A 12000-nucleotide genomic window follows, 5' to 3' on the forward strand; every position below is an offset into this window, starting at 1 on the left:
ATGGAAAACTTTGCACAGTGGGCCGGTGTGATGGACCATGAGACAGGACAAGAAGAGAAAACCCAGGTAGGTAAAAGCTTTATTCCTGCTGTGGCTTTTGCAGTCATTCTCCTGTTGACTCCTAAAATGATAATTGTTTGACACCCCCTTTCTCTCTCTGCCAGCACAGACTATATAGTATATTTTTCTGTTGTTATCACAATATCAAAATTCCAAAAAGTTCTTAATGAGAAAAATTAAAAACATATGAGTAAGTGTTGCAGGTGTCGTGCTTGTTTGACATTAAATCTGATAACTAATACAAAAATGTGACTATGAACAGCACATGAGAGGCATTTTATCTGAAATGTTTCTATTGCTATGGCCAAGCCTGGTTTGCACTATGCTGTGAATTTGTTTTGACATTAACACTGTCATTCCCGGCTCTCAACACCCCATAGCTTGCTTGGCACCGCTGCTTCCAAAGCCAACATTCCCTCGCTGATCTAGGTTTTCAAACTGTGTTTGTTATTGTTCCCGTCATTTTGCAGGTAGATGAGAGAACGGGGAGAATCTCGTTGGACCTGTGCGGCAAGAGTTTGGACCTGAGTGCAGAACAGGATAACTCAGAGCTGGGCAAAAGAAAAAAGAAGACCAAAAAAACATTCATGCCCAGGCTGTCTGTGGAAATGCAAGTGGTGAGAATGATTTTCAGAAGCTGTGTCTTCATGTCAAAGATGTATAAAGTGAACCTCTGCCTCTCCTGCTCCTCTGTGTGTGTCTGTGTGGACAGATAGAACCTGTGGATACTGCAGAATTCATGAACGCAGCCAGTGAGTGCAAACTGGATATCATAGACAGGTATCTGGAAGATGGTGGGAACCCAAATGCCCACGATGAGGTAGGGCTCTCCCTGCATCACAGTAAAACATGAATAAAATATAGCATGCTAAAATCTCAGCTAATAATATATTTACATTTGCCAGCTGAAGAGGACAGCACTCCACCGCGCCTGCCTGGAAGGACATGCTCCAGTTGTCCAAATGCTTTTAGGAAAAGGAGCTGATATCAACTTAAAAGATCAAGTAAGACGTGTGTGCACGCTGTAGGTTTGTAAAGATGATGATGGGATTGAGTGAGATTATCTTCTCAAACTAAAGCTCCTGGTTCTAGTGACCTGATGCCTGCACTACTAATGGGATGGGATTGGGGGGGTGGGATGGTGGGGGGGTGGCTCCTACTGTGTTTCAGCTGGGCTCTAGGGCCATACACTGGGCCTGCAGAGGGGGAAACCTGACGGTTGTCGAAGTCCTGAAGAGCCACGGGGCTGATCTTAATGTTAGAGATAAGGTAAATGTGAATTTTAGTGGGCTCTGCATTTGCACCAGACCACAGTCAGCCTCTAATTGAACACGAGTTTGCACACATTCCCACAATCTCAGATTATATCATTGTCTGTACTGCAGTTGCATAGCACACCTCTGCATGTTGCCACGAGAACAGGCCACACCTCCATTGTGGAATACCTGCTGTCTTGTGGGGCCTTAATCAACTCCAGGGACAGGGTAGGTGGCAACTCCGCTCCACTTCTGTGCTTCATGACCTCTACAGTTTATTTAAGTCATTAACAAAAATGCTTTTTTTAAAACCTGGTTTTAGGAAGGTGACACAGCCCTGCACGATGCAGTGCGTCTCAACAGATACAAGATAGTGAAGCTGCTCATAGTTGCAGGAGCTGACACAAAAATAAAAAATCATGTGAGTTGTTTTTTTTTCCATCTTTAATTCTCATTAGTGTGCAGGTTAGCATGGGTGTGAAAATGTAAAGAACCTGGTTCACAGGACGGTTTTGATTTCCATATGTGCAAATACAATGCTAGTTTGGTTATCTCATAATAAAGTGAGACAATGATGACAGTTTGATTTTTGATTCATACAAAAGGCAGTTTTGATCCAAGTCAAGAAATGTAGTTCAGCAGCACCTCATAAACTGTCAGACTGGTGCATTGTTTTTTGGTTGAGTTGTTTTTTTAAATGAGCAAGATGTAAGGTGTGATCTTTAGATGTGCTTCTGTTTTCTTTGAACAGTACTTGCAGTTTCCTGTCTTCATGCTAAGATATTAACACTGTGGTGCATATGACATAATCACAAGTGTCACGTTCAGTTTCATGCCAGTGTCACACCTATTCATCTCTTTAACTTTTGCTAATTTGCAAACTAAAGGGACCAGGCCTCCACCGCCTTACACACACAAACCACTAGGATTTTTAAATCTAAGCATTATATTTGTTATTACACTTTATTGCCACTATTTTAAAGCATATTTACTGCCTGCATATTAAACGCTAACATGGTTTTTGCTCACATCTCAACACTCTGCATGCTACATACCTCAGTGGTAACAAAGTGACAGTGTGATTACAGGAAGGACTGACAGCAGTGCAGCAGGTAAAACAATGGCAGTTTGACATCGTGGAGACCCTGCAGAGGCTTGAGAAACTAAGGAAGGTGGGAGTACTGTCGCCTTCTAACAACTCAGGGGAGGAGTGAACAGTGCAGCACAAAGCTGTGCATCTGTGCAAGGATCACCTCAGTTTACATTGCAACTGAGTGGTTACAGTTCTGCCGCATTGAACTTAAAGCCAGCAGATATCCTGGGATTGTTGAGGCTCTCAGTGAGCTAAAATCCACCTGGTTGACGATCCACCCTTGACTTATTTTGTATATTCTTTCTATATCACTTTCTATGAGCATCTGCCTCAGGTTCTCTCTATATAAATATATTCTGTACTTCTATGTAGTGCTGTGTAAATGATATTTGCATCTGCGTTTCCAGGACGTTACTGTAAAACCTCTAAATCAGTCTGAAAATATCAGTTGGGAATTAACATTAATATTAAAAAGTATCTGCTTATTTAAAACAGTAAGAAAACAACTCACAAGTGAAAAAAACAAAGGCAGCCTCGGGATTTTGAAACGAGGTTTAAAAGTGCTTAATATTGTTACGAACACTCTGAATATTTCACATCTGATTTGGGATGCTTTTGAAAGTTAAATAAAGCTGACAGAGATGGGGACTGTGTAAAAGTTGTTTTTGAATATACATTAGAGGTCCTTCTTTTATTGAGCCAGTGGGCCAGGCCAGAGAACGCATTAGCCCTGTGTTTGAGACGCCAGCTGACAGCAGCAGAGATGATGGGTATGCCTCCCGCTAAAGTCAGAGATTCAGCAGGAGCTCAGCAACATATTTTCCTTCTATCATCAGAGGCTCAAATGTTCCTGAGGGACATTTGTCATACACGCTGGGGAAACAATTTGCTGCTCTGCTTATACTGTAGTCTTTTAAGTACAGTAGCATATTCTAAAAATAGCCAGCACAGCTTCCTAAACAAATATTGTGGTACTGCTGTATTTCTCACAGTGCTGGTGTAAAATGTTGTTTTTTCATGTATCACTGTGCTTCTTGTAGGCAGTGCATCAGATAAACTATCACACACAGACACGTTTCCTGTTAAAAGCAATGCTGTGTAACTGTCAGGGACACTGGGGAAAACATACCACAAACAATAGAAGGTTATTCACACCGTGTGCAAGTGTTATAGTTTTATTTTGTCGACCCAATCTTAGCACGGCTTTTGCTAATCTGTGTATATCAAATGAAAGTTTTAGAAAAGTGATTGTTTTACTTTTTGAGGTTTAATGTTCTCAGCTCTTTGTGAGTTGCACGCTGCTTTGTTGCGAGTTAGGGCTGGAATGATGTACAGCGAGAAAGAGGGGGATGGGGAAGCTGGAGGTTTTCCCTCTGTGTTGTTGCTATGGTGGAACCGAAATCCAGTGGAACCTGTTTGTGAGTGAAATGCAAACATCTCTCCCATAATTTACCCTCTACGTTAGAATCCCTGAGAAGCTATGAAATAAAAACTAAAGCGTTTCCTGTTTCTTTGTTCAATTCAAATACTGTGACACTCAATGAAAAACACGTTTCGCTTTCAGCAAAAAGATCTTTATTAAACACATCCACTGGTTGCCACCTCTGTGAGACTTATTCCAGGAACGTTACAGGATATTGTGCAACAGTTTTCTCTGAGAGCACTCAAAGCAACATTAAATCGTTACTGAACAAAAACCTAAGAACCGAAACGATGTTTTCCAGGCAAGTGAAAATCTGGGCAGGCACACTTTTAAAGCACCATTTGTTTCCATTTGGAAAAGGATGTGTGATTCGAGTGTATCCAGTTTCACTCAGGCAGAAGTGTGGAAGCAAAGAAGGCTTGAGGAAGTGTTGTGTCTAATGGAAAAGAAAAAGAAAACCCTCTACGAGATCTGCAGCATATTACACTGTTTTCACACAGTTCAACCCTTAAAGTGTGTTTTATAAAGTGGTACTAATGCATTCACTGTACTGCTGTCTTTGTGATTGTACTTTCCACCGTGCTGCCATTCCAAAGGGGCGTTCAAAGCAACAATGCAAGATTGTGAATTGATTTTCTTTATATTCGATAACAGCAGTGAATGCCTGTAAATGTGTTAAACCATGCTCGAAACATCAGACATATTTAAAGCAGAATCTGATTTCAATTCCCTGTTTAATCTGCAATTTGTTCTTAATGATTGCTCTTTATTGTTCAGGAAAACATGACACTTGACTGTTCTGGAGTTCAGTAGCTGTATCTTCTGTCTGTCTTTGGTTGAAGCGCTGTGTAGGCAACCCTAGACAAACCATCTCAACAAATGCTTTTTAAGGCCTATTAACTGTTCAAGTACACGGAAATAATCAGAAGTCACAGGTCGGCTGTGATCAGCTATAAAGGTTAATAATAAATTCTTAACACGTTCTTTAACTACACTGTGTTAAATAATGCAGTAGTACAATTTTCCACCTGACCAACAATTCATTCCAGAGGTCGAACCAAACACAGTCACAGACGATGACTATCTATACATATCACAAAAGGACTACACACGTTACAAAGTGAAATAGATATCTGATTTATAAATCATTCAATTTGCTGCCTTGTTTAAGATTTAGGTCCATAATTGAGTGCATTTAGTTGTGATTTCCACTGTAAATGTGACGCGTTGATGGGAGCTAAATCCTCAGCACCAGCTTAGCGATATGTCTCGGAGCAAAGGCGTCAAGAAGGGAAAGAGAGGGCGTTGTGCGTCTTTTGTTTTTGTTTTTTTAAATCAGACAACCTTGAACTACACTCTTGCACAAAAATGTCTTTAAGGCAAACGTGAATACTGATTTTCAAAAGGGGGAAAGTGGAAAAATGGATCCCTTTTTTTGTAAAGTTAGCAGCAGGATTTTCAGTTGAGGGTTTGGCCATTGGAGTGTTCTCAGAATCATTTACATTCACCTGGTTTCGTCAGCGCGCTGTGTGTGTCTTTTTCCACCCGTCAAACTTGTTGAATGCTTTTCCTTGCTCATAACACCTTTACAAAGCCAATTAAAAACTATTTGAAATGGTGCATTGTTTAGATCTTTGTTTTAGCCCTCGGTCTTTGTGACTGGCTTCGTGGGCATGCTGTCATGAATGTGAATCATGTTGCTGCCATGCTCTTGCACATGCAAGCACGTCCTTGTGCATGTGAATGTGAAGAACAAAAGCGGACCCACTTATAAAAGCACTGCTAGTGGCACCACTAGTTAAAAATTCAAAAGGTTTCACTTTCTTGTAATAGCTTGCACCTTTTTAAGGTGAATTAATTCCACCTATAGAATTAATTTACAAACTTTTTAAAGAACCAGATGTCTCAATTTTGATGGTTTGATAAAAGAAGGCTAAGTATTCTGTAGGAAAGACAAAAAGACGATGTTCAGAACACCGGAACAGCAGCATTCACTGTATTCATAACTTGAAGTTAAAGGTGTGCTTTATGGTCTTCATATTTCATGTCAGTCTTCCAGAAAGTCATTATTTGGTCAATTTGCATGTGGATTCCAAGCCTCTGTTGAAGCAGAGCAAGGATCATGCATAACAAGAAAAAAAGTCATGGTAAAAGAAGAGATGAAGACATTGAGAGAAGAGCTGGGGAAACATATTCAAGTACAATCCCTGACGCCCTTTCGGATGGTGTTGGAACCTTGAGTGCGATTGTGTCCTTCAGGGTTGTCAAAGCGCCAGGCTGTGAGCATTGGAGGCTGAAGCCTGCGCACGCTGCACCACTCCTGGACACTTTTCTCTCTTCAGCAGCTTGTGGTTTTGAAACAAGCCTTCATTTCGTGGAACACCATGAGTTCCATCTGGGAAAGTCAGTAGCCCTGGAGGGACAGACAGAGGACGCTAAGACGCTATCACAGAGAGAGAATACTGACATCCTGATGGACAGGCTGTTCCAGTGCTGTAAAACTCTTACCATAGCCTTCAACACGCCCATCTTTGAATTCCCCTTCAAACTTCATGCCGTCATATCGACTGAAGACACCCGTGCCATGAAATTTTCCGTGTGCAAATTCGCCTTCGTATCTGAAATGGTGAAAGTAAAGCATGAGTTTATTTTTTAATCAAGTACAAAATTTGTTCTCTTGTTGTTTCCACTCTTTTTGTTCACACACCTGGATCCATCTGTAAAAAGCAGTACACCAGAACCATGGAAGAGTCCATTCTCAAACTGACCGCTGTAACAGGTTCCATCCTGAAACTTGAGCTGGCCATCACCATGTCTCCGACCTGGAAAGTTCCACAACATCAAAGTGAGCAATGGCAGTAACTTCAAACAGAAGATACCATTCACTTGTGAGGAATCTAATTAAAATCAACCACCAGGTCTGTTGTGGTTTATTCCTACATAACAAATTGCAACATACTGATGGAAAACCGAGCCTACCGTTTGAACTTACAGTGTGGCCGAGGGATTTAAATTCACTTTTACCGTAGAGGTGCTTCTCATGTCACATGAGTTAGTACGTGCCTGGATTTAAATACCCCTCCACCCTTGCTCAGAGAAAGGTTTACTACTGTCCCATCTGCCTCCTGTGCACTCAGAATTACAGCAGTCTAATCCAGCAGATTTTTAGCAGGGATTTCTACTTTGGGATCCAGATTGTGAAAACAGTCAAGGAATGTACTTGCACTCCCCTCCTAGAAGCCTGTGATCCACTACTGAAGCTTATAATCACATCAGAGGGCACACACCTGCAACTGGTTTAATCCACGAAAGCCACACTGAAAATGCAGGTAGAGCAAAATTTGTTGAATACAATAGGTTAAGTTGTGTTGTTTTTATGTAAAAGCAGCTGAAAATCTTAACAAACCAAATGACAAGAGAAAATTACTCTGGGATTGTCTTATTCCTAGCATATTGGCTTAGTTTCTCAGAAGCAGCTGACAGAGGACACTAAGATTTCCAAAACAGGTCCAAAGTCTAATCCAGACAAAGCCAGAGCTAGCAACTCAGTCGCTGCTTGTCTTGGGTTACCAGTGCTTGCTAATTGGGATTTGACTAAATAGCTTGAGCTTGCATGTCACTAAATGTAGCATCACTGTATGTGTGTTAGAGAGATTTAAAACAGAGCAAGCATCCTGTGATATTTTAGACAGGTGAAAATTTGGACAAAGATGTTTTCCCCACAGCTTTATGATAACCCTGCCTTTGGTACTTTCCTGCTATTTCCCTGTAATAACATTATTTATGTAAATACAACTCACTTACAAAGCTCTCTGTTATGTGTACTCTGAAGTTAAACATCCAGCACAGATGGGTGAACATCAAGCTCAGTGAGGCAGCTTACTTATTACCTTATCTAATGGATGCTGCTTTAGCTGATGCTTTATAATTTACTGAAATTATTTAAAAGTTATTGAAATATCTGGAAACATGCAAGGAAATATACAGGTCTAAAAAGCTTGAAAGTTAGTATTTGCTGTGCCCAACACAACCTGAACTCTCTTAGACAAGCTTTCTTTCCTAAGAGAGCAAAATATCTCTCCAGGCCTTTCAAAGTTCTTCTTTGGGGGTCGCCGGGTCGGCTACCTTTTGTTCTGTTCTCTGTCAAAATTATCCCACATTGCTTTAATAATGTTGAGGTACAAGCTCTGGGGGGGCAAATCCATAAGTAACAGTGCTTCATTGTGTGTTCTTCTATCCAGGTATGCTTTTACTGCACTTCCAGTGTGCTTGTGATCATTGTCATGCTATAAAATGAAGCCCTTGCCAATCAGATGCTTTCTAGATGGCACTGCATGGTGGATTAAAAAAGTATATCTTTGGTATTTTTTGTAGATTCAACTAAAGAAATGGGAAGAAATTGCGTTTTTGTAACAGGCTGCTAGTAATAAAGTGCCTAATGATCCAATTTAAAATGTTTTTTTTTCACCTGTTCAGTGGATTAATAAAAAGAAAAAGAAAAAAGACCATTCCTCTGAAAATGGTCAGTTACCAGAGCTGGACTAAAGATTAGTGAAAAAGCAGCAGAAAAACTTAAAAGCTGATAGCTAAAGCAACAACACCTTGGAGACATATTCTAAACACACTACCATAGCTACAAGTGACAGCCTGTCTCCCTTGTATTAACATAATCATGTCTGGACATCCTTTAAGCTTTCTTTAAAACTGAAAAGTGGGATTGTCTTGCCTTCTTTCCACTCGCCGTGGTACTCTTCCCCACTAGCATAGGTGAAAGATCCTCTGGTCAGAGTCATGGTTTTCCTGTCAGCACACAAACACACTCTGAGTCACTCTTTGACTGAGTTAAAAATGCACACACATGTACTTATGAGTAGAAATTCCTTTTGGGATTATTAGTCCCTCTGTCTATGGAACAGGAAAGTAATTTCCTCTTTGGTACACATATATACTGTAGGGTTGGAGACCTCAGTCATAAAGCAGACGTGATGAAAGCAGAATGCTTCTAATAGTCTTTAAAGGATTACCTTACTATGATGATCTTTTTCTTTAATCAGTCATATTTAGTAAAGAAAGACAAATAAATGCATTATCTAGCTTCTATTACAACCTCTAGACCTTAAAGCCTTAGAAAGATTTCCAATTTCTTTAAATAGTAGGGGATTATTTTAACTTCATACGCTTCCTATAATTAAATAGCACACGGGGGAGGGGAGCTATTTGATGCACCCCAAAATGAAGGCTAATAATCAAAAAGGCTTTATAAAAAGGCAAAGGCAAGTCACATCTGATCCCATAGCTGCAAAAGCACAACTCTGATTATAATACAGTGCATGCTGGTAGCGGTGACGCTGGGGTATGCCCAGTTGTGAGGAACGCCTTTTAGAAAGGTTCAGACCCTGGAAGCGTTACTGTAGCATGGATGCAGACATACACCAAAGATGATTGCTATTTAATGGTTAATGACGCTCTTCCTTTAAAAGAAATAAATGATAATGTGTACAATGTACAATGAGAGTGAGGTGTAATTTCATCCGTGATGTCAAACGAATAAATAATTGATCACACCAACACTGAAACGTTGTTGGAAACATCCAACTTAGGTTGCCAATATGTTCTGAGCAGTGCAGTTTTCACTTACATAACATGTTGCTGAAAAGGCTGTCGCTTTTAATGACAAAGCCTAGGTAGATCTGATGTAACCTATATCTCATCTACAAGGGGGGAAAGGCTGCACACCCGTTAACGCTATAATTTACCTGCAGACTACGTTTGTCGTCTCTGAAGCATGGAAACCACCGTGCAAGAGCGGAGGGGCGTAAAAATATGAAAACACCGGCTGAGAGACGTTTGTCGCATTCAGGTCCTCCTCGTAAGCTTGATCGAAGCAGTTGTCCCAGACACGCTTTGGAAAAAATGCTAAAATCGTCATTCTTTTGGATTCATTTGTTTGCACGTTGAATTATAAGGTGGGAAATTCCCATGTTTTATTTTTTAAACCCTATTTGGTTGCTATCAAATGTTTTATAGTTGTCGACTTTTTGTTGGTGGCCACCCTTCCGCTAAGGTTTAATAATTCCGGCATCACGTGAACGTAGCATTACAACGCCGTTGGCATAGTGTGCTGCAGGTTACAGACAGTGGCAGACATGTTTATCATAGAATGATGCTGGGCATTTTTCTGAAGCTGTTTAATTATTTTTGTCATTATTGTTGGCCAATGCTGTGTTTTATATAGGACCAAACATGCTATTACTACTAATACTACTAAATTCTTACTATTTTTAAAAATCTGATTAAGATGTCGGGATTTTATTTTAGTTAGATGGCCAAACTCCCTGTCCTAGCTCATGGTAGCCTACTGATGTATATTGCAGAGGTTTTCTTAATAATAACCTAGTCACTTTATTTAATACTACTGGGCTGCACTCCCTTTTGCCTTCGCAACTGACTTCACAACAATTCTTCATGGCACGTAATTTAACAAGGTGCTGGAGACCTGGGTCTATATTGACATGATAACCTCACACAGTTACTGCAGAATTGTTGGTTGCTCATCTATGATGAATCTGGCAGTCTATGGCAGTGAATCTGCCATCCCAGGGGCGCTCTACTGGATTGAGAGCTGGTGCCTGTAGAAGCCATTTGTGCTCAGTGCAGTGACTCATTGTCAAGGAACCAGTTTGCAATTATTTGAGCTTTGTGACATGGTGCACTATCCTGCTGGAAGCAACAGTCAAAAGACTAATACAATAAAGAAGTGGATATGGTCATGAGCAATACAGAGGTGGGCTGTGGTGTTTAAATAATGTTTAACTGGTATTAAGGGTAGTAAATCACTTTTCTTCACCACTGATCAGTTTGAACTACAGGAGGTCATCTTGACCATGTCTACATACTTAAACGCATTGAGTTGCTTCCATGTGATTAGCTCATTAGACATCTGTGTTAACAAGCAGTTGAATGGGTGTCCCCGACAGAGTGACCAATGCAAACACTGGTCAAATTGAAATCTGAAACATCAAAAATGCAGAGCTACCCTCTGTGGCAACCCATTATGATAAGAGAGCTGATATATAGTCGTGGTAAAAAGTAAACACACATTTGTTCAATTCTAAGGGTTTTATCAGGACATAGTAAACATCTGCTGTGAAGCAGTGGGTTAGTGAGCTATGTTGAGCTTAAAGTCAGAATTTTCAGTGTCATGAAAGTGGTTCTCTCTTTTTACTGGGCTAAATTATCATGGCAACTTATGCAAAACATATAACCTGGTTCAGGAGTGGCTTAAGTTTTGTTTAAAAATCATGTGGAAGTGTCACTTTTTCACATCTTTTATAAAATTTATAGCATTCAGTGTCATATAGATCCTCTAGGGAAACGTGTTTTATACAGTGGGATGCAAAAGTTTGGGCAACCTTGTTAATAGTCATCATTTTCCTGTATAAATCGTTGGTTGTTACAATAAATTAAAAAAAGTCAGTTAAATATATCATATAGGAGACACAGACAGTGATATTTGGGAAGTGAAATTAAGTTTTTTCAAAATCAGGCAGGTGCATAAATTTGGGCACCACAAAAAAAGAAATGAAATCAATATTTAGTAGTTCACCTTTTGCAGAAGTTACAGCCTCTAAATGCTTTCTGTAGGTTCCAATGACAGTCTGGATTGTGGTTGAAGGTATTTTGGACCATTCCATTTAACTCACACCATAGATTTTAAATAATATTCAGGTCTGGGGACTGAGATGGCCATTCCAGAACGTTGTACTTGTTCCTCTGCATGAATGCCTTAGTGGATTTTGAGCAGTGTTTCGAGTCGTTGTCTTGTTGAAAGATCCAGCCCCGGCGCAGCTTCAGCTTTGTCACTGATTCATGGACATTGGTCTCCAGAATCTGCTGATACTGAATGGAATCCATGTGTCCCTCAACTTTGACAAGATTCCCAGTCCCTGCACTGACCACACAGCCCCACAGCATGATGGAACCACCACCATATTTTACTGTAGGTAGCAGGTGTTTTTCTTGGAATGCTGTGTTCTTTTTCGTCCATGCATAACGCCCCTTGTTATGCCCAAATAACTCAATTTTTAGTTTGATAAGTCCACAGCACCTTATTCCAGAATGAAGCTGGCTTGTCCAAATGTGCTTTAGCGTACCTCAAGCTACTCTGT

The 12000-nt window shown here is 40.3% G+C and overlaps 2 protein-coding genes across 2 annotated transcripts; one reads left to right on the top strand and one right to left on the bottom strand.

Annotated features, from left to right (window-relative positions):
• On the top strand, nucleotides 1-2530 carry ankrd2 (ankyrin repeat domain 2 (stretch responsive muscle)). The gene is made up of 8 exons (XM_085369854.1): nucleotides 1-66; nucleotides 531-677; nucleotides 773-880; nucleotides 966-1064; nucleotides 1231-1329; nucleotides 1446-1544; nucleotides 1639-1737; nucleotides 2405-2530. The coding sequence occupies exons 1-8, from the start codon at nucleotides 1-3 to the stop codon at nucleotides 2528-2530; spliced, it is 843 nt and encodes a 280-aa protein (XP_085225980.1).
• A 3566-nt stretch (nucleotides 2531-6096) lies between these two features.
• Nucleotides 6097-9761, bottom strand: morn4 (MORN repeat containing 4). The gene is made up of 5 exons (XM_085369412.1): nucleotides 9589-9761; nucleotides 8559-8632; nucleotides 6540-6654; nucleotides 6341-6450; nucleotides 6097-6245 (listed from the first exon to the last, which is right to left on the bottom strand). The coding sequence occupies exons 1-5, from the start codon at nucleotides 9759-9761 to the stop codon at nucleotides 6097-6099; spliced, it is 621 nt and encodes a 206-aa protein (XP_085225538.1).
• Nucleotides 9762-12000: the final 2239 nt, after the last annotated feature.

Source organism: Diplotaxodon limnothrissa, linkage group LG13 (assembly GCF_057381915.1).
Source record: "Diplotaxodon limnothrissa isolate DT_005_m linkage group LG13, D_limnothrissa_male_GT1.1, whole genome shotgun sequence".
NCBI lineage: Eukaryota > Metazoa > Chordata > Actinopteri > Cichliformes > Cichlidae > Diplotaxodon > Diplotaxodon limnothrissa.

Excerpts from the sequence above, each read along its gene's own strand:
- morn4 (XM_085369412.1), bottom strand. The coding sequence starts at position 9,761 with ATGACGATTTTAGCATTTTTTCCAAAGCGTGTCTGGGACAACTGCTTC. Across the intron at positions 8,633-9,588 it reads ACGACAAACGTAGTCTGCAG|GAAAACCATGACTCTGACCA; the intron begins GTAAATTATAGC and ends GTGTGCTGACAG. Across the intron at positions 6,451-6,539 it reads CTTTTTACAGATGGATCCAG|ATACGAAGGCGAATTTGCAC; the intron begins GTGTGTGAACAA and ends TCACCATTTCAG.
- ankrd2 (XM_085369854.1), top strand. The coding sequence starts at position 1 with ATGGAAAACTTTGCACAGTGGGCCGGTGTGATGGACCATGAGACAGGA. Across the intron at positions 678-772 it reads TGTCTGTGGAAATGCAAGTG|ATAGAACCTGTGGATACTGC; the intron begins GTGAGAATGATT and ends CTGTGTGGACAG. Across the intron at positions 1,330-1,445 it reads ATCTTAATGTTAGAGATAAG|TTGCATAGCACACCTCTGCA; the intron begins GTAAATGTGAAT and ends TCTGTACTGCAG.